This window comes from Musca vetustissima, unplaced genomic scaffold (assembly GCF_032173495.1).
Source record: "Musca vetustissima isolate MV318-11 ecotype Yass unplaced genomic scaffold, APGP_CSIRO_Mvet_v1 utg5083, whole genome shotgun sequence".
Classification (NCBI taxonomy): domain Eukaryota; kingdom Metazoa; phylum Arthropoda; class Insecta; order Diptera; family Muscidae; genus Musca; species Musca vetustissima.
This window is the reverse complement of record NW_026876318.1, coordinates 1-14374: the sequence shown is the minus strand read 5'-3', so window position 1 is coordinate 14374 and position 14374 is coordinate 1. Positions and strand designations below refer to the sequence as shown.

At 32.1% G+C, this 14374-nt stretch overlaps 1 protein-coding gene across 1 annotated transcript in view; it reads right to left on the bottom strand.

The window, feature by feature from the left end:
• Nucleotides 1–2525, bottom strand: part of LOC133338841 (uncharacterized) — a gene marked incomplete at its 5' end in the record, with an annotated part of 56876 nt that extends 54351 nt beyond the window's left edge. Inside the window, one exon of the mRNA XM_061546948.1 lies at nucleotides 2392–2525. Coding sequence (XP_061402932.1) covers nucleotides 2392–2525 — 134 coding nt within the window. The remainder of the gene's footprint in view (nucleotides 1–2391) is intronic.
• Between the last annotated feature and the right edge of the window lie 11849 nt (nucleotides 2526–14374).

The window sequence follows — 14374 nt, the reverse complement described above, 5'->3', positions numbered from 1 at the left end:
GGTAGGGAGATTTGCTACCCAATGAGAACACAAAGTACAAATTCGGTCGAAAAATGCTATCAAAACCCCCAAAATACCGAAAATTGGGGGTAATCTTATATGGGGGCTATCCGAAAAAATGGACCTTTATTTATAATTTTTGGTAGGGAGATTTGCTACCCAATAAGAACTCAATGTACCAAATTTCAGCGTATTCAGTTAAAAAACGCGCTCAAGAACCTCAAAATACCGAAAATTTGGGGGTACCCTTATATGGGGGCTATCCAAAAAAATTGACCTTTGTTTATAATTTTTGGTAGAGAGATTTGCTACCCAATAAGAACTCAAAGTACCAAATTTCAGCGAATTCAGTTAAAAAACGCGCTCAAGAACCTCGAAATACCGAAAATTTTGGGGTACCCTTATATGGGAGCTATCCCTAAACGTGGACCGATTTTCTCCAATTTCAATAGGTTTCGTCCTTGGGCCAATTAAGTGACCTGTGCCAAATTTCATCCAAATCGGATCATAAATGCGACCTGTACTTTGTTAACAAAAATACATGGACGGACGGACAGACGGACGGACGGACGGACAGACGGACATGCATAAATCGACTCAGAAAGTGATTCTATGCATATTCTCAAAAGGAACCATGGGTCTATCTCGATTATTTTTGCCTGTTACAAACATATGCACAAAGACATAATACCCTGTACCACAGTGTGGTGAAGGGTATAAAAAAAGACGACTAATGGTGGTGTTGGCCTTCAAAAAAAATTTATTTTAATCAACGCTCTAGTGGTGTTGGTAATTTAAAAATACTGTTTATAAATCCGAGCCATTTGATAGTTTTGGCCATTCGAAAGATAGTTTTTAAAAACCCATATGTTATGGTGTGTTGATCTTGAAAAACTTAGTCATCAAAAACCGCGATTTATGGTTCTGTTGGCATTCAAAAGAGATATTCTTTAAAAATCTAAGTCTTAGGTTGGGGTAGGACTTCAAAGAAATATTCTTTAAAAATCAACGTCTTAATTCATCCTGTCTCAAAAAAATACTCTTTAAAAATCAACGTCTTATTTTGGGGTAGGACTTCAAAAAATATTCATTAAAAATCAACGTCTTATGTTGGGGTAGGACTTCAAAAAATATTCATTAAAAATCAACGTCTTATGTTGGGGTAGGACTTGAAAAAAATATTCTTTAAAAATCTACGCCTGTATAGGTCATTGAAAAATTATTCATTAAAAATCTACGCCTGTATAGGTCATTGAAAAATTATTCTTTAAAAATCTACGCCTTATGGTAAGGTAGGCTTTCAAAAAATATTGCTTAAAAATCTACGACTTATGGTAAGATAGGCCTTTAAAAAAATTCTTTAAAATATACACCTTATAGTGGTGTTGATCTTCAATAATGTTAGTAGAAGTGTTGGCCTTCAAAAAATATTATTACAAAGTTATTATTATTTTCTTTCAAAAATTATTATTAAAACGAAACGTTACTAGATTTCAATTGAACTTATTTTCTATTACTTTTTCCTAAAAATACTTTGCAAATCATTACAAAAAATCACAATAATTAATTTTAATTTTCAACACAGCATTTCCTTACAATTGTCTCCAAAACATAAACCACCGAAGCTGTGGTAATAATATTAACGACTTTTTTATTTGTTTTCGTTGAAGTACCAATGTCATTGTTCCACCATATATTGTCTGTTGGAACATTTATTGTCATTGTCAGAATGCCGGTGTTTTTTTTTTTTTGTGTTTCGAGAATGTCTGAAGTGGATTCATCAAGTGGTGTATATCATATTAAAAAAATAAAAACAACAACAATAAATAAACAAATATAATTTAATGTCAAAAAGGAAGTGTCGAGTGGAGTCAGTCACAACAAGCAACAATGGCCTCTTAATGACATTAACGCAATTAATGTCAGCTTTTGTTTTTTATACATGTAAACACAAATACACTCGATGTTTGTGTGTGGAAAATCGTTAATTGTATTTGTATGTTGTTGAAAATGATGCTGTTATAACTCACATTTAATTAAATTTTCAATACGGGACAGGGGAAAAATGTGGGAAATGACAAAAAACCAACAAGAAGTCATCACGCCACACTTGAGCTACTTTGCAAAGAGAGGGAAATTATATTTATCAGAAAATGATATACGTCCCTATGCACGGCTTTCATTTCCGTTTGTCATAAATCATGTGAAAAAGTGTGTAATCATCATTTAAATTAAATGCAATTAAGAAATCTAAAAAAATGTTTAGTAGAATTTTTGACAAGGTCATGTGAGGTCTATAAATCTTGTTTTGTGTTTTTTAATACAAATATTAAAGAAATAATATAAAATTTTTGGTAAAAATTTTTTTCATTAATTTTTAAATTAACTTACCTTCCCCTCATTTCCTCTGTGGGCCAATCTCCACTTCCCCATGGCATTTCTGTGGTACCCAATATTAAGCCAAATATAAAACCAAAGAGACAGGATATAAACATACCCAAGGCTAGGGATATGAAGCCAACACGCTGGAAAATAAACATAAGATATTATATTTTAGAATTTAAAAAAAATAGGAATATAGGAATAGACGGACATATGTCATGGTATCATATCAAATGGCTATCCGAAATTCATATCAAAAGTCAGCCAATACACAAAAAATAATGGTAATATTTCAACAAATTAAATCGTATGAATAATATATGGAAAGTGTATGTAAATGTGAACCAATTTATTTACTGTTTATACAAATATATAATTCTAATATCCAACATATTAAATATTTTCCTTGAAATTAAAAAGGCGTATACGTATTGACAGTGGTTATACGCAATATGGTTCTTCAGAAATATTATACACTTTTTATACCCTACACCATAGTATGGAGGGTACATTAATTTTGTCATTCCGTTTGTAACTCATCTAAATATTCATTTCCGACCCTATAAAGTATATATATTCTTGATCAGTGTAAAATTCTAAGACGATCTAGCCATGTCCGACCGTCTGTCCGTCCGTCTGTTGTAATCACGCTATCTTCTGAAGGAATTGAGATAGGGTGCTAGGAATTGCATAGGCTTGTCTTTTGTCTGCAGGCAGGTAAAGTTCGAATATATCGGTCCACGTTTAGGCATAGCTCCCATATAACAGTACCCCCCCCCCCCCCCAATTTTCGGTATTTTGGGGTTCTGAATACGTTGAAATTTGGTACATTCTACTTGTCAGCATTTTGGGGGTTTTGATTGTAATTTTCCACCGAATTGTCTGTAATTTAGTATTTTGAGTTCTTAATAGGTACCAAATCTCTCCACAAAAAAATAATTATAAATATAGGTCAATTTTTTCGGATAGCCCCCATATAAGGGTACCGCCAATTTTCGATATTTTTGGGTTCTTGCGCGTTTTTCAACCGAATTCGCTGCAATTTGGTATTTTGTATTCGTATATGGTAACAAATCTCCCCACCAAAAATTATTAATATTCGCCCCTTTTTGGGGTAGTCCTCATATAACCACCTTTTTATACCCTCTACCATAGTATGGATGGTATATTAATTTTGTCATTCCGTTTGTAATATTTCGATATTCCTTTCAGACCCTATAAAGTATATATATTCTTGATTAGGGTAAAATTCTAAGACGATCTAGCCCTGTCTGTCTGAGTGCGCTTTTTGGTATTTTCCCTATATTTTCGTTTCAAGTACCTGTCAGTATGGATTGTATCCAAAGTTCGGTCCGGCCGAACTTAACGCTTTTTCACTTGTTCTAATTAATGTTATAAATATCAGTATCGAAGTTCAATGGTTAATTCGATGCAAAATGATTATATTTTCTTTTGAAGATCTTCGAAATCGACCGATTTCTAATAAAATTTTAATATATTTTTTAATGAAATAATTTTTCCACATCTCCAAAAATTTCCAAATATATTTTTCATATTAAAATTCGTCAGAAGTATCGTATAGCAAATAAATAATTTCCAATTACCTTAGTACTTCAAGAATTAAAATTCCAATAAACTTACACACTTCACATAATGCCACTTGGCTGCACAATTACTTATGCACAATTTTTCGGGAGTGTAAATAAATTTCTCCCCCTCGACATTTCTCTTGAAATTCATAAATTTATCGACGATAAATATATTTGTTTTCCCCCATACGATTCTGGAGAAATTTTCAACATCAATGCAAACCTTACAATTTTGATGGGGCAATGCATTTTTTTTTCATCATTCTTATAGTCACTTTAGTTATCGTCATAAAATAGTAAATCTCTGCCTGACATACTTTAGGGGTTGTTCACTTGTTTTCGTGAATTGTACAGAATGTCTATAGATGTAGGCGGATTGTGTATTGTTGATCAAGAGGGTGCAAATATCGGGAAATAGTGTCCATGCTCAGAATATAGAACCAAAGAAAGTTAGATTTTCGTCGAAGTTGTGTTGTGTGGTATTTTTTTTATAATTTACTTAGTGAATTGTCTACTACGCCGTTTTCAATATTAATTCTATTTTCGTAGACATACGTCAAAAACATAAAAAACTGTATTTTAGGCTATATTATACACTTTACACTTTGTCACTAATCAGGCTGTTGACTTTTCATGTGTGTGTGTGTATTTATACCGATTCTTTGGAGTATTGTATCATCGTTTAGACGTGCAGATGTTACACTGTTTTCTTTCATATGAAAACAAAGTATGTAAACCACCGGGGAATATATTTTGCGATAATAAAATGTTGTCATCAATTTTGTTTACACAGAAAATAAAAATGGCAAAAAAAAACTCATGGTTCTCTAACAAGAACATACTTAGAATTTGAAATAAAAGTGATTAAAGTAGGCCCACTTTTCATGAAACAATAAGTTGCATTTATTGGAATAAAAATAAATTTGGCAAAGCTCATTCATTCGGTTCAGTTTAGTATATAGTTGTCACATATTACTGTCCGGATTCATGTAAATGGTGTACAAGATAAGGTACTTTAAAAAAGATTCAAGAACCATCAGTCTATATTTTTTCAAATTATTCCGATGAGCTCGTAATCATTATTGCCGACCGTTATAGTGTCATAATAATCGACTGTATGATGACATATGTAGACTCCGCCAATTCCCAGGATTCCAATTTTTTTGATAAAAAGTCCATTTCATGTAGTGAGGAAAAACAATTATGTATATATTTCAACTCGGAGGACTTTGATATTTATACCAGTAAAATTTTACATCATTGTGGGTCACGGTTTACAAAATATCATATTTCATAAATCAATTAAACAGGTGGAACTGGTGATTATAATGAAAGAAAAAATTACTAGTAATTTTGAAATAATCACCAATCATCGTATAAAAAAACCAATTTTTTCAAATAATTAGAGTTTCGGAACCTAGCGTCAAGCAGTGCCATATGTGATTTTTATGGTTATAGCACCAATCTACGCTATGATATGTTCTCTGTCCAGAATTTTGCGATCATATGCGACCGTTCATAAAATTAACATTTATTTATTTACTAACATAGTTAGATATAGCTCCCATATATATTTTCGTCCGATTTAAGGTAAATTGTGCACCAAAGGCCCTAAACATCTTCGACTTGCGCGAAATTGTGCATAATTTACTGAATTGAGTCTTAAATTATGTGTGCTAAGTTTCATGAAAATCGGTTCAGCTTTATATACGGCTCCCATATGTATTTTCTTATGATTTTATGTAAATGGTGCACGAAAGTCTCTATATAACGATTTCACTATCGACTTCCACGAAATTTGGCATAGCGTAGTGAATTGAGCCTAGATATATGTGTGCTAAGTTTCGGTTCAGATTTAGATATAGCTCCCATATATATTTTCGTCCGATTTTATGTAAATGGCGTGTTAAGTTTCGTGAAAATCGGTTCAGATTTAGATATAGCTCCCATATATATTTATATGTATGTTAAAAACTTATCCATTCTGGACAATTCTTTGGGGTACCCTCAATATTTGGGGTACCCTACCTATTTTTGTATAATTTTCAAACAGATTCGTATCAAAAACTTTCAATATTGACTTAAGTTTCTGGGTTGGCCCCATATAAACGGACCCCACATTATTCGTTATTTTGAACATATACAGCATGTTTTCCAACCTAATAGGTAATATTTCAAATGTAGTTAAAGCATGTCATAATTTTATACCCATAATGCATAAACCAACAACATCATGCTATTTTGATATTAAATACTGCTATAAAATTAAATATTTAATTTTTTCATGCGTCTGATCCGCCACTTTGAGTTCATTTTATTTGATTTTCAAAATCTGATTTAACATTTGTAATGAGTGGTCATATCTGCACAAACGTGTTCAAAAAGATTAATACAATTTTTAAATCAGTAAGAAAAGCAGGACCGATTATATGATACTTTGAGTATATACGAGAGATGCTACTCAGATTATTATTGTAACAGAAGGTCGAAATTAAATATGTGATCTATATTTATATAACAAACAACAAATGTCATTCTATGCAAACTATGCAATGCGTGATATCTTTCGAACAGACTTAGAGTCAGTTATGCACCATTTATTTGAATCGAACCAAATTATGAAAAGCTGGACCCATTTCAAGCAAGCCTTATACCCGCTATGCGATAAACTGCAGCACATTGCCTTTAAAAATGTCATGAACAAACGTTGATTATTTGATGTACAATTTGGATAAAAAAAAATAATTGCAACCACACAAACTTCAAAAAAAAAAAAAAAAAAAAACAACCCCTATAACATAATTCTAGGAATAATTTAGACGTTATGCAAAATTTTGTCGCAATCGGGAACCGGGAGATATATAAAAAATATGTGTCGGTTTCTAAACCCATTTCAGTGCGTTGGGCACAATGTTGCACTGCTATTCGAACAAACCTTGGGATTAAAGCTAATCGATATCGAAATGTGAACCGATTTTCTCCGATTTCAGTAGTTTTCGCCCTTGGGCTAAACAAGCGAGGTGTGATAAATTTCATTTTATTACGATCATAAATGCGACTTAAGCTTTGTTTACGATTTAAAATGGACAGGCAGACGGACGGACATGCATAAATTGACTTAGAAAGTGATACTGTACCACAGTGTGTATATAAACATTTGCCGCCATTTCCGATCCACACTATCGAACATTTACTTTTTTCTTGCAGAATCGTAATTAGCTTCTCCGAAAACCTTTTATTTCATAAACCCAAAAGATGAAATCTCTGGCCTATAGTGTACTCTATCAATATTGTGAGGATTTTTCCCAAGGGGATACGAGGTCTAAACAAAATATATGCGTTATTTCGTATTATTTTAGTATACATGTCGGTTATATATGTATGTTGCTAATAACGGTCCTTTTCAATTGTCAGTTTATTTTTGACACGGTTTTTGTGCTCATCCATTTTTTTTTTCAAAACAATAATAATAATAACACTGTGCTACAAAATAACAAAAATTTTTTTTTCAGGGGTTCTAATGTACCAATTCTGTTTATTTGGAGTCTCTGGACCACGAAAATACCTTTGGTTTTTCTGGGTCACTTCGAAAATTTATTTTATAACGGTAAATATAGAGAAAAACGTGGTTTCATGGATTTTCAATTTAAAACTCTAATAACTTATTTACTTTTTAACAGATTTATATTATTCTTTTTTTTTCTTTCGAAGAGTACAATTTTTCCTTTCAAACAAGATATATACTTGGTAAATCGGTTGAGGATTGGCTGAGTTACAGCGGTTGAAATGTGAAAAAATACGTATAAAATGACAAAATTTACTTTTCTTCGGGCTGTACGATGAAATTATGGCATCAAGCCGTATAAGTTTTATTGTATTACGGGGAAGAAAATTAAATTAGCTTTCGAAGATGTTAAAAATTAGAAAAATCGGTTAAAAAATGGATGACTTATACACATTTTTGTATTGATTCTATGCATATTCTCTAAAAGAAAAAAAAATAATATAAATCTGTTAAAAAGTAAATAAGTTATTCTAGTTTTAAATTGAAAATCCATGAAACCACGTTTTTCTCTATATTTACCGTTATAAAATAAATTTTCGAAGTGACCCAGAAAAACCAAAGGTATTTTCGTGGTCCAGGGACTCCAACTAAACATATTTGGTACATTAGAACCATTGAAAAATTTTCGTGTCGCACAGTGTAATCAATAAATAAACCAGTAAGGAAAGTAGTAAAGTCAGACAGGGCCGACTATATGATAGCCTTCACCACTTTGGGTATATTCAACAGATGAATTCTAACAGACGTGGAATTTTTGAAGGACTATTAACATGAAAATGGATGGATTTTGTAGCAAACGGGTTAACGCCTTTCGTTTAAAATCTGACGAAATTATATACAGGAACTATATCTAAATCTATACCGATTTCACCTAAACTTTAAACGTTATATTATAGTAACTTCAGTACGTAGTGCAAAATTTTGTGGCGACTGGGTCCACCTTTGTGAAGCATTTATACCCATCTGCTAGATTATACGAAATTCAGTACGATGTGCAAAATTTGTGTCAATTTTGAATAAAATCGGACAAAAATGTATATGTGGAAGCTATATCAACTACATTTCATTGTACAAAATTGTGTGGCAATCGGACAAACTTTGGGTCTTTATTGCACAATTTACATAAAATCGGAAAAAAATATATATAGGAGCTTAACTTAACACAAATAATTCTAGACCTATTTCATTACACTGTGCCAAATTTCTTGCAAATCGAAAGATATATAGGGACTTTGGTACACCATTTCCATTAAATCCGACGAAAATATAAATGGGAGCAATATCTAAATCTGGACCGATGTTCAGGAAACTTATCAAACATCATCCTAGACCTAATTAATTACGCTATACCTAATTCCGTGCAACTCGAAAGATATATAGGCACATTGGTACACCATTTACATTAAATCCGAGGAAAATATATATGGGAGCTGTATCTAAATCTGAACCAATTTTCAGGAAATTTAACACACATCATTCTAGACCTAATTCATTACGCTGTGCCAAATGAACCAATGATTCCCAATTTCAATAGGGTTCGTCCTTGGGCCAAATAAGTGACCTATGCCAAATTTCATCCGATTCGGATCATAAATGCGACCTGTACTTTGTTTACAATTTAACATGGACAGACAGATAGATGGACGGACATGCATAAAACGACTTAAAAAGTGATTCTGTGCATATACTCAAATAAACCATGTGTCTATCTCGTTTCCTTTTGCCTCTTACAAACATATGCACAAAGACATAATACCCTGTACCACAGTATGGCGAAGGGTATAAAAACCAAATTACAAAGAATTTTGGTACCCCATAAGAACCCAATGTACAAAATTTCAGTGAATTCAATTATCAAGCCCAAGAACCCCAAAATACCGAATATTGTGGGTACCCTTATATGGGGGCTATCCGAAAAATGGACCAATATTTATAATTGTTAGTAGGGAGATTTGCTACACAATAAGAACTCAAAGTACCAAATTTCAGCGAATTCGGTCGAAAAATGTGATCAAAATACAAATATTTTTGTATTTTCATGGAATAAAAAATCTTCGTATGTGTTTTGGTACGTTTTTAGGTTTAATTTTATTTTTATATTGTTTCCCATAAGCGGCTCTAATATCATTATTATTGAGTAATACCATATTTTAGTTTTTATTGAAAATCCTTCAATGATTATGTTTTCCTTGGAAGATTATTTGTGGTATTCGTTTTTTAATTCTATTTTACATCATTTTTTGACATGAGGTTTTTTATATAATTATCACAAAAAGTCCATAAGAAAACAAATCACATTATATATACTTGTCATATCAAAATCAGTTGCACACAATTATCCTTGTGGTTTAGTAAAAAAGAAAGAAAAAATATCACAACCTACTTCAAACTTAAATATTTTCAAAATGATTTATAGAAATGGCATTATTTTTTTATTTTTTGGCCTTCTTCTTTTTCTCCATTTTTTGGAAGTTCTATACATACATTTTTAGTTGGTTTGGTGCACCATCACGTAGATGACATGTTAACCTAAATTTTTTCCAGTCTTCTTTTTTAATGTTGTCGTCGAAAGTGTTTGCATTATGTTGTGTATGCGGGAGAGTGAGAATGTTTTTATCCTTTGAAGGTGCATATATGTATGTATATATATGTACATATGTATATGAAGAGTTTTTTAAAGAAAGGAAAAAAAAATTAAGTTCTGATTTCACTTGAATATAATAGTTTCTTTAGCACGATATATGTATAAGTTAAACGAAAAGAATGAAATTGTAAATGTAGCTGTCGCAAAATGTTAAATACAAAAAGAAAATACGTCTTTCTTACAATGGTTGACATGCAACAGGAGTGACAACAACAAAAATAACAACAATTTCTTTGTTGTTGTGTTTATGTTTTATTTATTTCTGGACAAAGAAGTGAGGAAGATGAGAATTCTTTTCGGGTACTGTCTCACATTTGAAGACTATATTGAGGGGGTGATAACTAAAATTATTTTTTTTATTGAAATTCGAATGAAAATATAGCTTGAAACCCTGATAGGTACCAATTTGTAGACGAACAGACCTGGTCTATAAATACTCTAAAGTCTACGACTCATGGAGCGAACGAAAGTCTTTCGCTGCGTCTATGAACTATTAACTATTTAACTATCCTCTGGTCTTCACTTCTCTTTTCTTTACTCCATGTGTGGGAAAATATATTTCAATTACCATTGATTTTAAAATTTATTCAATTTAATAATATAATAAAAATGTATATTCATTCCCACAACTCTCATCAATTTAAGTATTAAATTTCAACCACAAAAAGGGGTATTTTTTTCTCCAGTTTACAGCCAAAATAATTTTAAGCACAATTGTTTGCCAAATCATTTTCAGCTACAATATGCCAGTCAGACAGCTAGCCAACCAATGCCACATGTAAACCACATTTGTGTCAACGTCGTTATTATCAACATTATCAGTTGTGAAAACAATGTTGAGAGTTCCGAAATTGTTCTTTTTTGTTTGTGGTGAAAATAATTAATTTATCATTTCAATTTTTTTCTGCATGGTACGATTTTTTGTCAAAAGCGGTGATATAGATGAATAGGAAAAATAGAGAATAACTGAACGTCGTTGGGGAATTAGTTTTCTCGCCGAGAAAACAAACATAAATTTAATAGTTTTAATATAAAATTTCATAAAAAATAGCTGTGATGGATGATCATCGGAAATTTGTTGAAAATTCCAAAAGTATTTAAAGAAAATTCAAGAACTGTGATATATCACAGGTCAAAATTTTCTATAGAAAATTCCATAGCAGTAATATATCACAGTGTAAAATTTTCTATAGAAAATCCCATATCACAGTGTATAGAAAATTCCTGAGCTGTGATATATCACAGGGCAAAATTTTCTAAAGAAAATTCCAGAGCTGGGCACACACAGGTCAAAATTTCATATAGAAAATGCCAGAGCAGTAATATATCACAGGGCAATTTTTTCTATAGAAAATTCCAGAGCTGTAATATATCACAGCAAAAATGTTGTATGGAAAATTCCAACTGTGATAGACTATCACAGACCATTTCCTATAAAAAAATTCAGTGGTGGGATCACAGGGAATTTTGCATAGCAAATTGTACATGTGATAGTTGATCACAGAAAATTGCAGCTGCTATATTTGATCATAGAAAATATTCTATAGAAAATTAAATCTTTAAAAAAATTAATTTAATTTCTGTCTCAAACATATCTGCGATAACTAAACATTTCCCCATAACACTATTACTCTATAACACTATTACAAAAACAAAAAACATTTGATTCCAAATCTATGTTGTACTGGTTTTGGATTTTCATTTTGATTTATGTGTTATTTCAAAGCATAATTAAAGTTATCCCCTACCACCACGTTCGTTCGCCATGATATTGCATTTGTTATTTCAAATATTATGTGGCTCACATGCCTGATAATGAGATTTATGCATTATTATGTGCATGTTGTTGTTGTTATTTCAGTTGATTATATCAACATTATTTAAATTTCGCCACAAATACAAAGCACTTCAAATCTGTTCATTACTTTTGGTTGGTCTCGGTGCATCCATATGGTCAATGGGAAAAAATTCTACATTGGTTTATGCTGCTAGTCAACCAAACGACGACGAGAGTCACAGATCCACCCAGTCAGCCAACGAGCCAGCCAAGCGAAAAAATTTTCAAATGCAATTAAAATTTGTGGTTGTCTAAAACAGTCTTTAACATCTTCCACCTAACAGCCATTGCCACATAAATTGTACATTTTTGCCATGGTATTCCACCTCGACCATTACACTACAGATTAAAAGTGAATTTGTAAAGGGAAATCATTTACCCAAAATGAATGGTTTAGTGTATGGGTACATGTGTATGTGTGAGTGTGCGCAATAGAGCAGCCACATTACCAAATAGTAATTTTAAAACAAATGTTTGTGGAATTTTGCATTTGGAACGTTAAACTCTTTTTGACACATCTATGGTATCAGTTGCTGGTGTGGTGGAAATAGTCGGTGGGCAAGGGGCATGATGGAATTAAATTACTATAAGAAATTTTAGTTTAAACGTTTTCATGCTAGATTATTTAAGTTCAAATTGTCTGTGATCAATTATTGTAGCTGGAATATATATAAACATTTTTCGATGATATCCACAATCATAGCTGAAGTCTTTCTTTGTAGTCCCCCAATCGTGTTGCCACACCTAACTGTGCGTCAATACAACATGATGTTGTCGATTTAATATTTTTTTAGGTGTTAAAAAACGCTGACATCCGAATCCACCACCAAAACATGTCATAAAGGATCTTCATTATCTCGAAAGGGAGGTCCAGGGAACAAATTTTAGCACTTTTAAAACTCGTTTAGCACCAAAAAACTTGATCTAGCACCTAGCACTTTTTTTAGCATTTTTAATTTGTTCCAAGATTTTTTCAAAATTTTTAGTATCATTTCAAAAAAATTGCAGTTTCTCGATTTCACATTGAAGTTTCCGTATGTTTCACATGATTGATTTGATTTTCCAATGTTTTTTCTTGTGAGCGGAGCAGTATAGTCGCACGGGGCTATCCATATGATATATTACGTAACTACCACAAGTCTTAAATTGTCTGCGAAACAAATTTCCGTGTCGGTGAAATATTCTACGAAATATCCACCTCCTGGTGTTGTAATAATTCTCAGAGTTTAAGAAGTAAAAAACTATGTGAACGGCCGAACTTTTTATAACTTTTATAACTATATAATAAATTACAGCCAGCTCGATTAGAAAATGTTTCCAAAATCCCCAAAATACCGAATATTGGGGGTACCGTTATATGGGGGTAGACCAATACTTAGACTGATAAATGACATTTGCAATAACAAACATCCAAGGGGTACTAGGAATGTCTGACAGATCATTATCAAAGCTTCCATGTTTTTCGTTGATTAGATTTCCCGTATTTATTGGTTTCAAGATATAAAAAAAAAATTTTTTTTATTATTTCATACTCTAAATATCATCCGTTCAAAACCGATAGATGTCGCACTTCAACAAAACCGGAACTTTATGCAAAATTTTATAGCTATAATCTACTGCGGTAATGGTAATACTAAATACTATTAGAATAGATAGACCCCTGTAAATATTTACGTAAAGCTCCACACCTTCAAGAATCTGCTCTTCTAGAATAAATGTGAAGAGCATATAATGTAAATTTTGTATTTTTTCAAACAAAAGTCTGGGTCAATTTAATTGCTCAATATGCTTATTCATTATCATTTCCCCATGTACAATTTTGTGACCTCTAGAGAGACCAGAAACAAATATGAAATGCTTTGGTTGACTTCAACATCCAAATATTGACCGTTTTTACCAAACACAATAAGTGTATTCACTGGCCAGAACCGGATATGCAGAATATCGTGACAATTGCTTCACAGCTATGACCTTTACTTTGTTTACAAATGTTAATGGTCATACGGATAGTCACATACATCTATATCGACTCAGCTATCCGGGATATAACGATCCGTATACCTAAATGTAAGTCCAGGACCAATATTTCGTTACATAATATTGAAGCACAAACACTTGCAATGCCCTCACAACATAGCTATTAATTTAAATTTTAAGAAATATAGATCTCATTATAAAGCAGTAAGGAAAGTAGTAAAGTCGGATGGGGCCGACTATATAATACCCTTCACCACTATGGGTATATTAACACTAGATTGCCGAAGGCAGTCATTTTGACCGTTTTTCAATTTCAAGTACAAAAACAATTGTGTATATTATGACCCAGCTTTTTAAAATTTGGTGACTTTTTGTACCAC